Here is a 17,432-nt window from a genome sequence, read left to right as displayed (position 1 = left end):
AAGGTTTATAGGGATTTTAAGAAGTATTTAGTTAAATTACTTATTTAGTAATTAAGTTACTTTTCAGACACAGTAATTAGATATTAGATAGTATTTTAAATACAATATTGACTAAGTAATTAGTTATTAATTACTAAAGAACTTACCTAACACTGCCCAATACCATACCTTCATGAGTATGATAAAATTATTTTGATGAGCAGCAGTTCAAGAAATTACTCGCTAGTGGACTAATTGTACAGTTTAGCGCGGAGGGACCACACATGTTCCTCATTTATAGTCTTGTGGGTGTCAAATATCAACTGTGACGTTTCTTACATTCACTGGTGTCATATTACACGCAACATGACAGTTTCACTTTCTGGACAGCGTCAAAACAGGGAGGAATTACAACTACAACAAGAAGAATACTGGGAACCCTAAATCACAGAAAATACTGGTGAACTGTCGTTTCAACTTTAAGCTGCTGATTCTATATTTAAACAGTTTTAAAGAAGCCACAGCTGAAAGTGAAAGTAAGTTTCAAGATACTTCCTCTCTGGAAGGCTCACCATTTTTATTCCTGCCTCTCCTAGAAAAAATGTCTTCTCCGTGTGAAAAGGATCTCTCCTGTCCTGTCTGCCATGACATCTATAGAGAGCCGGTCATCCTATCGTGTAGCCACAGCTTCTGTCGAGACTGTCTGCAGACATGGTGGAGGGAAAATACGGCGCATACCTGTCCACTTTGCAAGAAAATATCTTTGCTGAATGATCCACCCTGTAACTTGGTGTTAAAGAACCTGTGTGAGGCCTTCCTACTAGAGAGAGATCAAAACGCATCTGCGGCATTTGAGGTTCTCTGTACTCTTCACTCTGAGAAACTCAAACTTTTCTGTCAGGACCATCAGCAGCCAGTGTGTGTTGTCTGTAGAGATTCAAAAGCACACAAAAATCACAGATTCAACCCAATTGAAGAAGCTGCACATGATTATAGAGAGGAGCTTAAGAAACACCTAAAGCCCTTACAAGACAAACTAAAGATCTTTGAACAAGTTAAAGTAAAATATGATCAAACAGCAGAACACATTACGGTCCAGGCCCAGCAGACAGAGAAGCAGATAAAGGAGCAGTTTAAGAAATTTCACCAGTTTTTACAAGTGGAAGAGGAGGCAAGAATCACTGCTCTCAGAAAAGAAGAAGAGATGAAGTTTAAGAAGATGAAAGAGAAGACTGAGTCTCTGAGCAGAGAAATAGCAGCTCTTTCAGAAACAATCAGAAACACAGAAGAGGGGCTGCATGCTGAAGATGTCTCATTCTTAGACAGCTACAAGGCTACAGCAGAAAGAGTCAAGCAATGCCTTCAGCTGGAGGAGCCAGAGCTGGGCTCTGGGGCTCTGGTAGATGTGCCAAAATATGTGGGCAACCTGACCTACAACATCTGGAATAAGATGAAGGAGATCATTTCTTACACTCCTGTGATTCTGGATCCAAACTCTGCTCATCCAGAACTCATATTATCTGAGGATCTGACCAGTTTGACACGTGGAATCAAACAGAGCCTTCCTAACAATCCAGAGAGGTTTGAATATCATCCAGTTGTTCTGGGCTCTGAGTGCTTTAACACAGGGATTCACAGCTGGGATGTTGAGGTCAGACCAGATGGATACTGGTGCTTAGGTGTGGTAAAGGCTTCTGTTTGGAAAAAGGGGCCTGTACCAACTGGATTCTGGGAAATATATCTCGAGGATGGAAGATACATTGCAGCCTCTCCACCACATCTTCGCAAAACTCTTTCAGTGAAGAACCTCCAGAGAGTCAGAGTTCAGCTGGACTGTGACAGAGGGAAGCTCTCATTCTTTGATCTTGACACTAATGCACACATACACACCTTCAGACAGACTTTCACTGAGAAGCTGTTTCCTTACTTTGAAACAAATAACATACAAATGAAGATATTACCATCAACTGTAACAGTGGAAAAGAACATGACCCCTTTGTACACAGGTTTTTGGTCTGGTTTCTAAACTAGCTAAACATGCTCAAGGTTAATCTTTCCAGGCTACTAAATTTACTCTCTTATGAGTTATAATTTAAAAAAAGAAGCTTTTATGTAGTTGCAGAATTGTTTCATTTTATTGCAAAACTGCAGATTTTGGTTTAGCTGCAATGGTAGTTAATACCTGCTGAGAAATTCTGGGCTGGTATTTTGCTTTTTAAGTTCCAGTTTTAAGCAAGATGGCAACAATAGAATTACATTATTGTTCAGATAATGAATATTTGCTGCTGAGATTTTGAGTTTAACAGTATATTATTAAATATACTTGTTCATTCATGAATAAATTAGTAAATGTGTAGATGTCAGTGTAAATAGCAATCTAAAATATTGTTAGTAGACCATAAATGACCAACAAACGCATAGTATGATTTTATTTTTAGAAAGTGTCTAAGTAAATTTTCTGAACTAGAAAAATTCAGTTTCCATTGAAAATAAATAGCCTGGGACTAGGGATGCAACGATACCAATTTTTTCAAACCGATACGATACCGATACTTGGATCTGAGTACTTGCCGATACAAAGTACAAAAACCGATACTTCTACCACACACACACAAATACAATGAATTGGAAGACAGGTTTTATCTGCCGATAAAAAATAAAATCTTAATAAAAATGACTACAAAAAAATTTCAAGTGAAAAATAAGCACTTCTGTTAAATTATTGCAGAGTCTCCACATTGTAATTTAACAAAATATCACTGAACTATTGGCACTGTCTCGAGCTTTCAGAATAATAAATAAACACTTCTGTTTGGAATAAAATTAACTTTTAAATTATTGCAGAGTGTCCATATTGTAAACAAACAAACAAAATAACAAAAGTATTTGGCATTGACGAATAAACTCCTCATCTGCCCGTGGATCATCAGTCCACTGGGCCGTTAAACCGAGGACTGACATCGCACACATTGCTTGTCTTTACCTCTTCAGAAAGTTTTGGCACCATTATCTCCCTGATGTGTGGGCGGTTGGGAATTTCATATCGCAGCTCGAGTATGCTGAGAGGACAATGCAATCCTATGTTTTCCACAACCGGCATTGGCTGGTCATCCAGAGCGATAAAATGAGTCAGAGCCTCTGTTATTTTAACTGCCCGTGGATTTTCTCTTGACATTTTTCATCGCTTTTCCAAAACCTGAGTTAAAGTTGGCTGTTCCACACTGCTGACATTTTGTTTAGCCTAGCTACAGCAGCCTCCAGTTTCTCTTTTTTATCTGGAGCCGTCAGTCTCACTCGCCTAACCCTGTGCCTGTTTAGCGCGGGATGTCCCCCTAGTGACCAATCTAAAAACTACAACAGAAATGACAAGACACCCTGTGATTAATGAAATAAGTTGGTATCGGTTCATGGTATCGGTTAACTTTTACGAGTATGAGTACACACACATTTTACAGTATCGGCCCCGATACCCGATACCAGTATCGGGTATCGGTGCATCTCTACCTGGGACTCCTTAGCTAACAGTTTTGTTTATTTATTTATTCATTTTCTTTATTTTTTATGTACTTATCATTTTAAAAGATAAATCTGCAAGTGATTTTTTTAATTTTTGTTATTTTTCATTTAAAATAGAGTTTAAAAAGTGGAACTAGCTATAAGATTGTGTACAAGAAGTTGACATAATATGGAAAAAACGAAATATGTGATATATCCTCCTGGGAACTGAAGAAAAATAATTTTCCTATTGAATTTTTTTGTGATTTCCTTCCTCTTTTGAACTAAAAGAGATCACCCGAACATATGAGACATCAATGGAAAGGGCAGATTTTGTCACGATCCTGGGTCTTTTGACCCAGCGTTTTGGGTTTTAGTTTATTTTTGATGTTTATGTTTAACTTCATTGGGTTTTCTAAGTTCATTTGTTTTTTTAGTTTCCCCTTGTGTTTTCAACCCCTGTATTAAGTCTCCCTTGTCCTTTATGCATTTCATATCTGCATGTCTTTTGTTGTCAAGTTCATGTTGTCATGTCTGCGTTTCATTATATTTCCTGTTTTATTTTGAAGAGGTCCTGTGTGCCTGTATTCTGTGTTTAGTTTTACTCTCCCCTTGTGACGTTGTTATGTTCATGTATGTGTATTCCCCATGTGTTCCACTTCCCTCATTATCCTCCTGTGTATATTTAGTCTGTGTTTTCTCATTCAGTCTTGGCCAGTTGTGCTACGGTTCCATGTGCCATGCTCTATGTTCCAGGTAGCTTTGTATCCATGCCAAGTTTCATGTTTTTCATGTTTAGTTTTAGTATTGCCAGTATAGGTTATTGTTTATTCTCATCTTTGTTTGCCTCATGTATTACTTTGTATTTCTCTATCCACCATATTAAACGGCTCGTTTTTTGTTAATTCAAGTTTTGTCCCGCTTGCCTTGCTGTCTACATTTTGGGTCCTCTTCGTCAAATTTATACAGTGTGCTGCTGCACATTGTGACAGATTTCCTGTATCTGCCATGGTAACAGCAAATCTGAACAAGTCTGTTGGAGAAAGTGTTCCACAGCTTGTCCTGTAAATCCTGTAGATTAGCATGAAACCACCAAGTTACTCAGAGGCTGGAACATTTCTTTGTATTACTGTGATAACACATTAGTTAAAAATTAACTTCAGCCACAGGGTTCTATTAGGAAGTATTTTTACCATGATTTTATGCTAATACAATGCATCCATTTATTCAATCATTCAAGAGGATTCAGTATTGTTGCATTTGTATAATATAAAAACACATGCATGGGGCATGTTAAATGAATATAGTCACTCTTCTCAGCAGACTTCCCTACAGTTGCAGAGTAATGATTGCTAATGTTTGTATATTAAAAAATAAATAAATTAAAAAAAAAAAAAATCCCACACCTAAATTATCTGTGCCTGGCAGAGGTGACTAGGGGTGTTGTTGTAAACCCCCAGTGGGTTTCAGCAGACTTTCATCATCACAGAACAAAGTAGAGGGAGACTGTGAAATCTAAAATATTGATATTGGTGCTGTTTTTGAAAGGCTGCCATGTGTCTCTAATTCAAGAGCTGCATGTTTACACACACACACACACTTGTCACATGTAAACAATCTGTGTGTGTTTACTTCCTTTATCCTCACCTTTCTCAGTCCTGGTTATGTTGAAGGTTTGTCCCTGTTTTCTCACCACCGTTGCCAAGTGCTTGCTCATAGGGGACTGTTGAATCATGGGGGGTCTTGCTCTCATAGAGATATTAGACTTATTAAATGTCTTGAGATGACTCAAACAAAATTACTTAAATAGATAACAGCTTTCTTCTGTTTGAGCAGAAGCTTGTAAGCAGCGCTGGGCAAGTTACTTTGAAAAAGTAATTAATTATTGTTACTAGTTACTTCTTCAAAAAAGTAACTGAGTTAGCAACTGAGTTACAAATTTCTAAAAGTAATTAATTACTTGAAAAGTAACCATTGCCTTACTTTAAAAAATGTGTAACCCTCTGGGCTCCAGGTTATAATTGGCCATTTTTGACTACTTCTGATTTTCCCTCCACATTTCACCTTTAAAAACTATTTGCTTTGCCTTGTTTGGTATCATTCTTTTCAGCACAACCTCACGTGTCTGAATTTACAGTTATGTTTTCACTTTGACAAACTGTATTAACACAATTGATCTAAAATCAGACAAAAAACATAAAATCCCAGTAGAAAGTTATATTTTTTACTGTAACAACCACAAACATGTTTATTGAATCATATATCATACATTTAAATGCAAATATAGATTGGCAATTTTAAAATCATATGCAAAAGTTTTGCAAACAACAAAGTTATTTGCAGCCATTTACCTTTAACCCTTTAAAAAAAACATTTCAAACTATTTACATAACAATTAGATGTTCTGCATTCAATAAGATGCTACACAAATTATTTGTGCCACTCCAAAAAAAATTATTTCTGTCCATTATAAAGGAGAACATCATAGCCTGATACCTGCAGGTCTGACAGCAGCAGGTGAATCACTGTCCTGTTTTTTACCTGAAGACAGCAGTCGCCTCATTGTTCTGACACACAACAAAAAACTATGATTCTGACCTCTATAAAATGTTTTGCCAAACATTTATGAACAGTTTGTGTCTCTACAAATCTGACTAAGGCTGTGAATTTTGCATTAACTGTCTCTTTCTTACTCATTCTGAAAACAGAAACATGATTAACTAAACTAGGAAACAGTGGAAATACAAACTCAGCATTCATAACAAGAGTTCTAGAATAACACATGAAAACTCAACTCAAAGATGTTTAAACAGAACTTGAAAACTGAGAAACTTACAGAACTCAAGGAAACAGACTGTAGACCACAATATGCAGGAAGTCCTTCGTACCATTTTATGAGATGTTTACTGGTCATGTTAAACCACGGTGATTGCTGATACTGTGTCCCTGCTGTTTGTTCTCATCAATAGTCCTCTTCTGTTTTTAACAGAAGCTGAAGGAAATCTTGCTACAGTGTTGAATGATACAACTGCAAACTAAATAAGTTACTAACTAATGATGCTTAGTTTACCATGATCTATGACACAATGCACTTTATGATAAAGGCTTTATTCAGCCTAAAAACATGGCAGGATGTAAAACATGTGTACAAACTGAGCTGAGGTGCTTTAACCTCCTCTACATCCCTGTTAGCAGGATGAAGGCGCCCTCTTGTGTTGTGCATCACTTTCAGATTTCACTTGTTAACCTGCAGGAAGACAAAACTTCACTGAGCCTTCAGCAGCTTCAACATCATCAGTAAAGACAGATTTAAATATGTGTAATATCACACTGTGTCAGTTTGTTCACAGGAGTCACAACCTGTAACACTGATGCTGCATTCAAGGACCATGGAAAGATGGGAGAGAAGAGTTTTCAGTTTACAAATATCCTAAAACATATCAGAGTTGGAAACTGTGGAGCAACTTTACCTGTGATGGTGTGATGCATCAATAAATGTCTTCAATCAGACAGTAAAACAACACTAATTTCTGTGTAATGTAAAGCTGTTTTAGTGAAGAAAGCTGAATCTTCTGCTCTAACATTGAACTTTGAACCCATGGTTTTCGCAGGTTAGTTTAACATTTTCTTTGTCAGATTTGAGTGAGAGTGAGTGAGAAAAATGTTCAACATTTGATTTATAAGAAAAATGTGTTCCAACATCTAAAATAACATTTAACCTAACAAATGATCTGCTCATTGATTACAATCTCTATTTGTCTTGCTAAACAGATAAATGGGTCATGTATGAGTATTTAAAGTGCCCAAAAACTAGTTTCCACATCAAAGGAAGCACCTTAAATTCTATTGTCACGCTTAAATTCATGCAATACTTTCCTGCATTTTAAAGACAATATGCAGTACACAATATGAGACCAGTGTCACCCCAAATGTAACTACAAACTCTAAAATCTGGTGGACAGGTGATAACCAAATGTAGAAAATATGCACCCCTAAATGTTTTTAATGACTAGAGAGGAATATACCAAGTGTCAGATTATTTGCAGTTAGACAGTAAGACAAAAAACAAAATCTAATTTATTCAATCTGCCTCCCAATATTCCTAAGGACATTCACAATGATACAACTGACCAGTGTCAGTAAAATTCAGAAAGACTCCTCCAAGACTGTTGGAACAACAAAAGTGATGGTTTGGTGTGGTATATGGGGTACAACGATAGTGGGTCCATTCTTCATCAGACTTTTATCTTTGGGGTCATCTGAAGGCAATTGTCTATGGTGTGAAGATACGAGATGTGCAGCACCTGAAACTACGGATACTGGATGCCTGTGCTGGCATTTCTACTGTGGTGTTGCTATCAGTGTGTGAAGAGTGGGAGAAGAGGGTTGCATGGACAAGCCAACACAATGGGCAGCACATTGAACACATTTTATAAGTGGTCAGAAACTTGTAAATAACTCATGAAAGAATAAAGTTACATTGAAACCAAGCACACCATTGTTTTTCTTGTGACATTACCAATAAGTTTGATGTGTCACATGGCCCTCTTCCTATTGGAAAAACAAAAGTTGTATCCAAGATGGCCGACTTCTAAATGGCCACCATGGTCACCACCCATCTTGAGGAGTTTGCCCCCTCACATATACTAATGTGCCACAAACAGGACTTTAATATCACCAACCATTCCCATGTTATTACAGTGTATCCATATAAATGGCCCACCCTGTACATTAAACCCATAGCATATACTTATCAGCTATTCAGTGACCCTCTTCAGACCACTCCTATTAGAAGTGTCTCACCCCAGGATAAAAGTCATAACAGCTTTGTATTGTTTTGCAGTGATTTTTCTCATTGACAAAAGGACCCAAACAAAGGCAGAAAAGTACCACAGTGCAACAGAATCACTGGATTCCTCCTCAGAGAAGGGATCAAGGGTTCATATTATTCCTTTAATTTCCTCCTTGTTATAAATAAAACTCAAAAATAAACCTTGCTTGCATTTTACTATATTTTTTAAAGGAAAGTAGCCAAATTTAAAGAAGTTCTACATGGATGGAAGATCACCAGTTCTCAGGATCTCAGCTTTCTTCAGAAAAAGGGGCCTTCTCATCTCTTTTTTTCTACAAACTAAATGTTGGTTGATGTAGACACGCAGGTGCTCCTCCACCACATCAACATCAACATCCTGTATCAGGATAGACAGAGATCTTTTAGCTGTCCTCGTCCTTCTGAAGTTGATTCCTGTCTCTCTGACCTTATCCACATTCAGAAGTAGATGATTTCTCCCAGAGCACTCCACAAAATTATCCACTAGTGCTCTGTACTTTAGTTGTGTACTTTAGCAAAGCTAAACCCATATTCATGAATTTAGAAAAAGACATCTTTCTGTTGAAACCAAATGGTGAAATAGATGATCTTTGCACAAAAATATCACCCAGTGTCTATCTAGTCATAAAATGGGCAAAAGTCAAAAGAGTAAAGTCTACACACACTGCAACCAAAGATGTTAGTGTTTACTCATCTGGATTCTGTCTATAAAACACTGTGAAGCTAAAGTACAAAAGTACAGAAGTACCAACCCATTCTGAAGTTTAATCTTTATTGAAAACTGTCAAAACACTAAAATGTTCCGAAGACTGACATATTTAAATGTATTTATTTGAACACAAACTTCATATCATTGGTTTCCAGTAGCCTTTAATCCTGTGCAATGAATTATTTTTAGTGACAAGGAGCACAAAATAAATCGTGAAATTAAAAAGCAAACAAATGAAAATCTCCACTTTTTATCTTAAAGCAAATGTTTTTAGTTAAAGAATTTCAAACATTAAAAATAACAGAAATAAAATGTTACTGCAGAGAATTGTGACTGAATCACATCAGTCCCAATTCTAATGACTAATCAGTCTGCTGTCATTGTGGAGGAAAGGTGTGTTATAGAGGTGTTACAAACACAACACACAGTGTTCCACTCCTGTAAAGGTGGAAGGGACCATCCCCCCCCAAGCTGGTGTTTATCTTCATCTTCAGGCTACAAAGCTGCACATTTTTGTGACTCTATCTTCCACAGTGGTGACATTAACACAAAATCTCCCAACAGACATATAAACAAATTCCAACTGCTATTTGTGAAAAAAACTTGCTGCACTAGATTTATACTGGATTATTTTTTGCCATAATGTTATACATAAAGACAAACAAAAAGACTCAAAAATTTAAAATTAATACCAACCTCACTCTTGCAGCTGATAATTATCTAAATTTATTTCAGTTTGCAGAATTCAACACTTGTTCCAAACACAAACCATCCACTAAGATAAAGTCCAGCATAGAGCGGCTGAGTGAATGTGGTCTGGACTCTGTGGAGGAGAGTCATGGTTTCAGAGACGCTGTAGAAGGACAAAATACCTGCTCTGTGATCCAGGTACACTCCTACTCTGGAGGAACGAGGACCTGAGACACGAGTTTGGATGTTGTTGTACCAAAATGTATAACTGTTGTTGTCACAATATAATGACCAAGATTTGTCATTACGTCCAAAGTTACATTCATAATACCCTCCTTTTCTGCTGATATTCTTGTAAGCGACTGCTACATAAACTCCTTCCCCTCTCCACTCCACCTCCCAGTAACAACGTCCAGTCAGACTCTCTCTACTCAGGACCTGAGACCTGTTAGTGAATCTGTCTGGATGATCAGAATAAGACTGTTGTTGAATCACATATGTTACTTTTCTGTTCCCCTCTGATAATAACAGGTGTTTGTACGCTGTGTTTGGATCCAGTGTGATTTCACATGAATATTTTAAGAATTCAGCTCTGGTCTTTGGCTCTGGTGGATCTGACAGTAAAACATCCACTTCAGTGACTGTCAGTGAGATGTTTGTCCATTCCTCTCTCAGAATGTCCTGTAGTTTATCTCTGACCTCTGACACAGCTGCTGTCACATCCTCAAAGTAGCTCAGAGGACAGATATTGATGCTGGATGAGTCTGTAGACTCACTGAGTGCTGACAGTGAGGGGTAGTTGTGTAGAAACTGGATGTGATCCTCTGTGTGTGAGAGCTGCTTCAGCTCAGCATCTTTCCTCTTCAGCTCAGTGATCTCCTGCTCCAGCTTCTCCTGAAGCTCTTTGACTCGACTCACTTCAGTTTCCTGCTGGGATCTGATCTGCTGCTTCACATCAGAGCTTCTTTTCTGGATGAGATGGATCAGCTCAGTGAAGATCTTCTCACTGTGCTCCACTGTTTGATCAGCAGACTGATTGATGGCCTCCACCTCCTGTTGAAGCAGCTTCACATCTTTCTCTCTGTCCTGGATTCTCTGCTGGATGTTTTGTCGACTCACCTCCAGCTCTCTCTGCCTCTCAGTCCTTTCTGCTGCAGCTGAGACTGTGTCGTGGCCTTTATGTTCATCCACAGAGCAGAGATAACAGATACTCTGCTGATCAGTACGGCAGAACATCTTCATCACCTCATCGTGACGAGAGCAGATGTTCTCCTGGAGCTTCTTGGAGGGCTCCACCAGCTTGTGTTTTTCAAAGGCAGGACATTCATAATGAAGCCTAACATGTTGTTCACAGTAAGAGATCACACAAACAAGGCAGGACTTGAAGGCTTTCATTTTTCTTCCAGTGCAGACATCACAGGCCACATCTTCAGGTCCAGCATAGCAGTGATCAGCAGGAGCAGCTTGGAGTCCAGTCTTCTTCAGCTGCTCCAGTAAAACTGCTAACATGGTGTTTTTCACCAGGACAGGCCTCGGTGTGAACGTCTGTCTGCACTGAGGGCAGCTGTAGATTTTCTTCTTTTCCTCTTCATCCCAGAAGCTTTTAATACAGTTCATGCAGTAGCTGTGTCCACAGGGAAGAGTCACCGGTTCCTTCAGTAGATCCAAACAGATCGAACAAGAGAAGGTTTCTCGGTCCAGCTGAACTCCTTTCTGCGCCATTTCTCCTCTCAGTGTCAGTAGCTTTGTTACTTTCACTTCCTTATAAATGAAACTACTCTGAGCTCTGATCTAAATAACATGTTTCTGTAGCGAATGGGACCTGTCAGCTCCTACACGTCACCACATGTTGGCTACACCCATCTTCAAACTGCAGCTCTGAAGGGGAGGGAACACGGAAACGTGAACAGAGCTGAGGTGTTATGTAGTGCAGCGGTCTCCAACCTTTTTTGCTCCACGGACCGGTTTATGCCCGACAATATTTTCATGGACGGCCTTTAAGGTGTCGCGGATAAATACAACAAAATAAAACTAGTACCGGTACCGAAAAAAGGAAAATTTATTCATAACACACGTGAAAAGACCAAGAAAAACCAAGTAAACGATAACAAAATAACGCTGAAAACCGATAAAAACCTTGAAAACTATACATTTCACACCTGAGCCTCAACTCGCGGCCCGGTACCAAACGACTCACGGACCGGTACCGGTTTATCATGACTCTGGTTTCACGTGACCTATCAGCACAATTTAAAAACTGGTATATATCACCTTGTTGCTTTGTCATTTTGAAGTGGCCATGTGATTGGTTTACCACGACTACTTTATTCTTCCTCAGTCAAACAGCAGGACTCATACGATTGTTTTGCCCCCATAGCTCAAGGTGTTGTGCCAAAAAGTGATCGTCTGCCAGAAAGTGATTGCCGTCCACGGGAGCGCGCGCAGCAGATGTAGGCTAATTCCGTGCAACTGATATAAGATGCGGTAAGCTAAAGACAGCTTCAACTGTCTGTTTGTTGAAAAATAGTAACACGACCACACCGCATTTTGTTGTTAGTAACGGCAATGGTGTTGTAACGATAGGAATAGTAATCAGTTAGATTACTCGTTACTGAAAAAAGTAACGTCGTTACTTTTATCGCCGTTATTCCTATCACTGGTCATGACTAATTAAGTTATTAGGTAATTAATCTACCAGTAAAATGATTAGTCGCAGCCACAGATTCACAGTAATGCACTCAGTTTACTTTTTACTCACTATGAGCATCACTCATTATTCTCCCCCCAGTAATTAAGGTTAGGATATGTATTTTTTTTTTTTTATTCCAATCCATTCTTCTTTTGCAGCATTTAAATAACCTTAAACCTAATCAGATTTGATGGTTTTGTTACATACTTTAGAAAAGTGTTTTGCTTTTCTTTCACAAATGTGGGATTAAATTGTGTTCAAATGTACAAAACAGTGATGTCATGTTTTGTGACGAGGACCCAGGCACAGAGAGACTTGATGAATTTAAGAATCTTATGATTTAATAAAGAAATTTGCAGACTTGCACAGAGAGGGTAAAATGATGATGACTGATAACGGAGACAAAGACAACAGACGATGAAGACAGGGAGGATGCAGGGACTGACAGAGACAGGAAAGAAGTCTTTTTGTGACGAGTAAAGTGTATCTTGGCAGCTTTCTGGGTGCTCAACACCCCCAAAGCTCTGATCCTAGAATCGCCCCTGAACCAAACCATGTCCATGCTAGCCCCTCGTTTAGAAATAAGGTCCTTGATTTGTTTTGACTGGTCTTTGTCTTTTCAACTTTGCCACTACAACGTCCTCTTAAGCAGTGATAATGCATTTCCACTTTTAACTAAATGGTGTACATTGCTGAGTTTGTATATTATAAAAACACATGTATGGGGCATGTTAAAGAAATATAGTCACTCCCAGTAGCGGTTTTTGATACGGGCGACACGGGCTGTTGCCCGGGGTGGCATCACGGGCATCGGCAAAAATAAAAAAGTAAAAAGAAGCTCGTACTCATGCTGCCCCGACGTCATGCCGGCGCATACTGGGAATGTCGTAGGCACCGATCGGTTTTCTATCGCCCATTTGCTGGGAGTAAGAGCGCCCTCCGTTTGCGAGGTGCGCCCGCTGCTTGCGTCACAGGAAGGAGAGGACGGGGCGGCGGGGGAGTCTCTGGCTGGAGCAGCATCTAATAACCAACTCGCAAAATAAAACAAAATAAAAACAAACCAACAAACATGAAAACACCAGACATTATAATACAGACTTATAATTTGCACCGATGTTTTTTCGAAATTCTGTGAGCGCGAGAGCCCTCAGTGCACCTGCTCGCTGCTGAAGTCAAAGTAAAACTTTATTGTCATCTCCACTACATACAGTCCAGTATATAGAGAGACGAGACGACGAGGCTCCAGTTACAGCAGTGCAAGTAAACAAACAATATATATAAGAACAGTAAGAAAATAAATATGCACTTTAGGACTAGGGGTAAAGGGATCAATAACAATTTAAAATTTAAATTTTATAGTTTGATGATTTAAAGTCTCACACACAACCCGTCGAAAAGGCAGGGGGGCGGCTGCTTCCAGATAGAGCACATTTCATTCATAATGTTGTCAGTCCAAGCCCATTATGTACTCATGATGCGAAATCCCAGAAATAAACCCTAGACAAAGTGAATCTGTTAACTAAGGTGTAGGTCTGTTAGGTTATGTTGTGGTGATTCTCAGGTTGGGGAACGGGTGTTCGTACTGGAGTGCAAAATGAAAACCAATGGAAGATGGACAAGAAAGGTTCAAAGCCATCAGGTCCTCAGTTTAGAAAAAAGAGAAAAGAAGAGGAGGAGAAACGAGCAAAAGATACAGGTAAGCAGATGTGTGATTGGATAATGGCAGGTCATCCTGAAACTATCAGAATCAGAATACTTTATTAATCCCTAAGGAAATAATGTGGATTACAGTTGCTCCAAGAAGAAATGGTAAAAATAGTAACAGTAACAGACTAAACTACAAAAATTACATTATGTTACAGATTTTAATATTAATTAGTCATTGTTAATTGTTGATTTGTCCTGTTCTCATTGTATGACATATTATGATGGCTGTCTGGTAGCTGTTTGCATACTCTCTCTCTTCATGTGTGTGTGTGTATGTTTCTCTGGCGGAATTCAGTATGGTTCCGACAACAGTTTTATGTTTGTTATGTTTTATGTACAATCCTTAATATTTATACACATATTTACACACACACACACACACACATAAAGTTTTATGTGTGTGTGTTGGGGATGTTCGCCCAGGGCGCCAAACAGGCTAGGACCGCCACTGGTAACTCCTCTCAACAGACTTCCGGTGCAGAGTTAAATAATGATTGTAAATATTTAAAAAATAAATAAGTGAAAAATAAAATCCCACACCCAAATTGTCTGGGCCTGGCAGAGGTGATTGAGGTGTTGTTGTAAACCCTGATGGGTTTCAGTGAAATCTAAAATATTGATATTGCTGCTCTTTTGGGAAGGCTGCCATGTGTCTCTAATTCAAGAGTTGCATTTTCCAGACACACTTGACACATCCAAACAACCTGCCAGGTGTTTGCCCTCTTTATCCTCACCTTTCCCAGTCCTGGTTATGTTGCAGGTTTCTTCCTGTTTTCTCACCACTGTTGCCAAGTGCTTGCTCATAGGGTACTGTTGAATCATGGGGAGTGTTCCTCTAATAGAGATATCAGACTTATTAAATGCCTTGAGATGACTCTAACTAACTAACCTAAAAAGATAAAAGCTTTCTTCAGTTTCAGCAAAAACTTATAAGTGAAAGCAGCTTAAACTGAGCAAATGTCTGGGGGCGCTCAATGTTGTTTCTTTTTGCTGCCCATGTAACCAACACTGCTCCACTATTTAGTTTTTCTCATTAGTAATGAAAAGCTGTCTAAAGCAAACCTTGTGCTCCTCTGACTATGGAGCTCATCACATTGTGTGGCCACAGCTTTGAGGCCGTGTTGGTTAATTCTACCATCTAGTGGTGAAAGCTGTTTAATACAGTTTTATTTGGTTTAAGTTTGAAACACTGACACCTGAGTCACCCTGCAGCCAGCAGGAATGCATTTTAGATGCATCTTAATATATCCTGTAATTGTTCAACTTATTCAGACATACAAACATGGCAACATTTTGCTTTGTAAAGTTGATGCTACTTTGAGTTTTGTACTTTAGATTATCATTTGGACTTTTAGTCTTTAGTTCTGGTTACTTTTGTATCTTGGGTTCTCTTTACATTTTGAGCACTGGTTTGTATTTACATGTGTGGGGTGCAGTTTAGTATAGCCTCCTCAGTCTACTTTTGTTTCTTGTTAAGAATTTGTCTCTCTCCCATTTGTTACATCCTGTTTTAATTTGATACGCAGTTGTTTCTTGTGTCTTGCATTTGACACAACAAGACAAGCTTCCTTTGTCTCGTTGTTCTTGATTAATTTCAGATGTTCTCGTTTCCCGAGTGTTTCCTTTCCCCTCTCGTTAGCTGTGTGTGTATATATGGAGTCAGTTTCCGTTTGTCCTTTGGCAGAGAGTCAGTTTGTCATTTCTCTGTTTGGTCCCAAGAGTTTAGATTCTGCAGCTTTCATGGAGTTGTAACCTCATTGGTTGGTTGGTTTTGTCTGTGGGTCTTGGACTTCGATAGTGTTTGCCACCCCTATTACCAACAAAATCAAAATAAAATGTATTAGAGTCAGGGTGGACATTGTTCTAGTTTTTTCTGTTTCTATTTTTTTCAAACTATAGAAACAGTCTATTTGATGAACCACTTTTCAGTCCTCCAACTGGTAGCTCGCGCTGCCAGGACACACTTCTTCCAGAGCAAACACTTTCAGTTCTCACAGAAGGAAAATCTCTGATATATTAATGATGGTTCAGTTACACTCAATTATTTTTGTCATGCATATCGTCAGTTCCTCTTCTTGTAATTTGGGTCTTTCCCACCAGAGAGAAGGAAACAAGGAAGCAGCACAAGGAAAGAGGAATAAAAAAAAACATCTTCACTTTGTTGTCACAGCTCCACTGACTGTTCATCATTTTGTTACAGTCTGTCACATTTTCTGATCTCAGATGTCAAATAAATACATAGTGTTCATGAAAACTGTTTTATTTAGACCTACTTTTAATGAAATTTAAACACGCACTTGAGTTTTTTGATCTTTTTATTTATCACACATTAACGGTGAGGGACAGAAAGTTTGAATATGCAACCAATCATCTCACAAGACTAAGAGGTTTAATACATAAAAAATGTAGGATAGACTCTTTCTCTGTCTATTAGATACATTTTTGAAATTGCGATTTCCCTCATGATGACTCATCATTAATTATCATTAATTCTTCCCGTGCTTCCCCTACTGTGACAAATTAAACATACTCAGTTTTCAGATTAAATATCTTCATGTCTAAAGCTGAGACAGTAATTTTACCTTCTGCAAGTTGTAATAACATATGCATGAAACATAAAGGTAAAGCAGGTGCAGGTACAATTCAAATCCAAATTTTAAAAATAAACTACATATTAAAGATTATTTGGTTCCCTTGTGATTTTCAACTGGTTTGATGGAATCGTGGGTAATGTAGTTGGAAGAATTGTTTCAGCACTGAAGTTTGATTCATGTGTTATGAGCTGAGTAGCAGCAGCATTGGTTTTTCAACCAAATCTATTCGTCCTTTTCTTCCCAGATATCCAGCCTGGGATCCTGGCGCCTGTCCTGGAAGCAACTAAATCCTGTCAGTTATGATACTAACAGCAGGCGATAGGACGTTTTCCTGCCCACTATACAAACTCACTGGTAAAATACAATCTTTGCTACAATAACACCTGTTTTCAGTTAACATTTAGGCCTAAACTACAATTTAAAAAGTGAATTTTTATACTTAGATTACCTTTTAAGTCCCAACTTTGAATCTTGTTTCAAAGTCTGGGTAAGTAATGCGATTACTTTTAGCACTTGCAGATATGTATTTATTAAATGCTTTTAATTACACACTGTAATTTAGCTGTATGCATATATAAAGATATTTAATGTGCAGAAAAAGACAATAAATATTAGTGTTAAAGTGTGATCAAAACATAAAATATTTTTAAAAAAGTTCCCAAAATGTGTCTGAGAGGATTTAACTGCATAGACCTCGAGATGGTTTATAAAAAGGTATAAATCTTAATATGACGTATG

General features: G+C 38.4%; 2 protein-coding genes across 3 annotated transcripts; one reads left to right on the top strand and one right to left on the bottom strand.

Moving 5' to 3' along the window:
- The first annotated feature begins 427 nt into the window (after window positions 1-427).
- Window positions 428-3,484, top strand: LOC146497052 (E3 ubiquitin-protein ligase TRIM35-like). Its single transcript, XM_085140834.1, has one exon. It carries the CDS (start codon window positions 581-583, stop codon window positions 2,003-2,005), a length of 1,425 nt encoding a protein of 474 aa, XP_084996960.1. The 5' UTR covers window positions 428-580; the 3' UTR covers window positions 2,006-3,484.
- Window positions 3,485-9,358: 5,874 nt separating this feature from the next.
- Window positions 9,359-11,460, bottom strand: LOC146497051 (tripartite motif-containing protein 16-like). 2 transcript variants are annotated; one of them, XM_085140717.1, is made up of 2 exons: window positions 10,623-11,460; window positions 9,775-9,915 (listed from the first exon to the last, which is right to left on the bottom strand). In XM_085140717.1, exons 1-2 carry the CDS (start codon window positions 11,424-11,426, stop codon window positions 9,859-9,861), a joined length of 861 nt encoding a protein of 286 aa, XP_084996843.1. In that variant the 5' UTR covers window positions 11,427-11,460; the 3' UTR covers window positions 9,775-9,858. The 2 variants fall into 2 exon arrangements, with proteins under 2 accessions (XP_084996842.1, XP_084996843.1); XM_085140716.1 differs by having other exon boundaries at window positions 9,359-11,460.
- Window positions 11,461-17,432: the final 5,972 nt, after the last annotated feature.

The sequence above is a fragment of the Neolamprologus multifasciatus genome, chromosome 18 (genome assembly GCF_963576455.1).
Source record: "Neolamprologus multifasciatus chromosome 18, fNeoMul1.2, whole genome shotgun sequence".
Lineage (NCBI taxonomy): Eukaryota > Metazoa > Chordata > Actinopteri > Cichliformes > Cichlidae > Neolamprologus > Neolamprologus multifasciatus.
Note: the sequence above shows the minus strand (reverse complement) of the source record. Positions and strands in the feature narration are given on the sequence as shown.

Bases quoted from the DNA above. Each gene is read 5' to 3' on its own strand.
- LOC146497052 (XM_085140834.1), top strand. From the start codon at position 581: ATGTCTTCTCCGTGTGAAAAGGATCTCTCCTGTCCTGTCTGCCATGAC.
- LOC146497051 (XM_085140716.1), bottom strand. From the start codon at position 11,426: ATGGCGCAGAAAGGAGTTCAGCTGGACCGAGAAACCTTCTCTTGTTCG.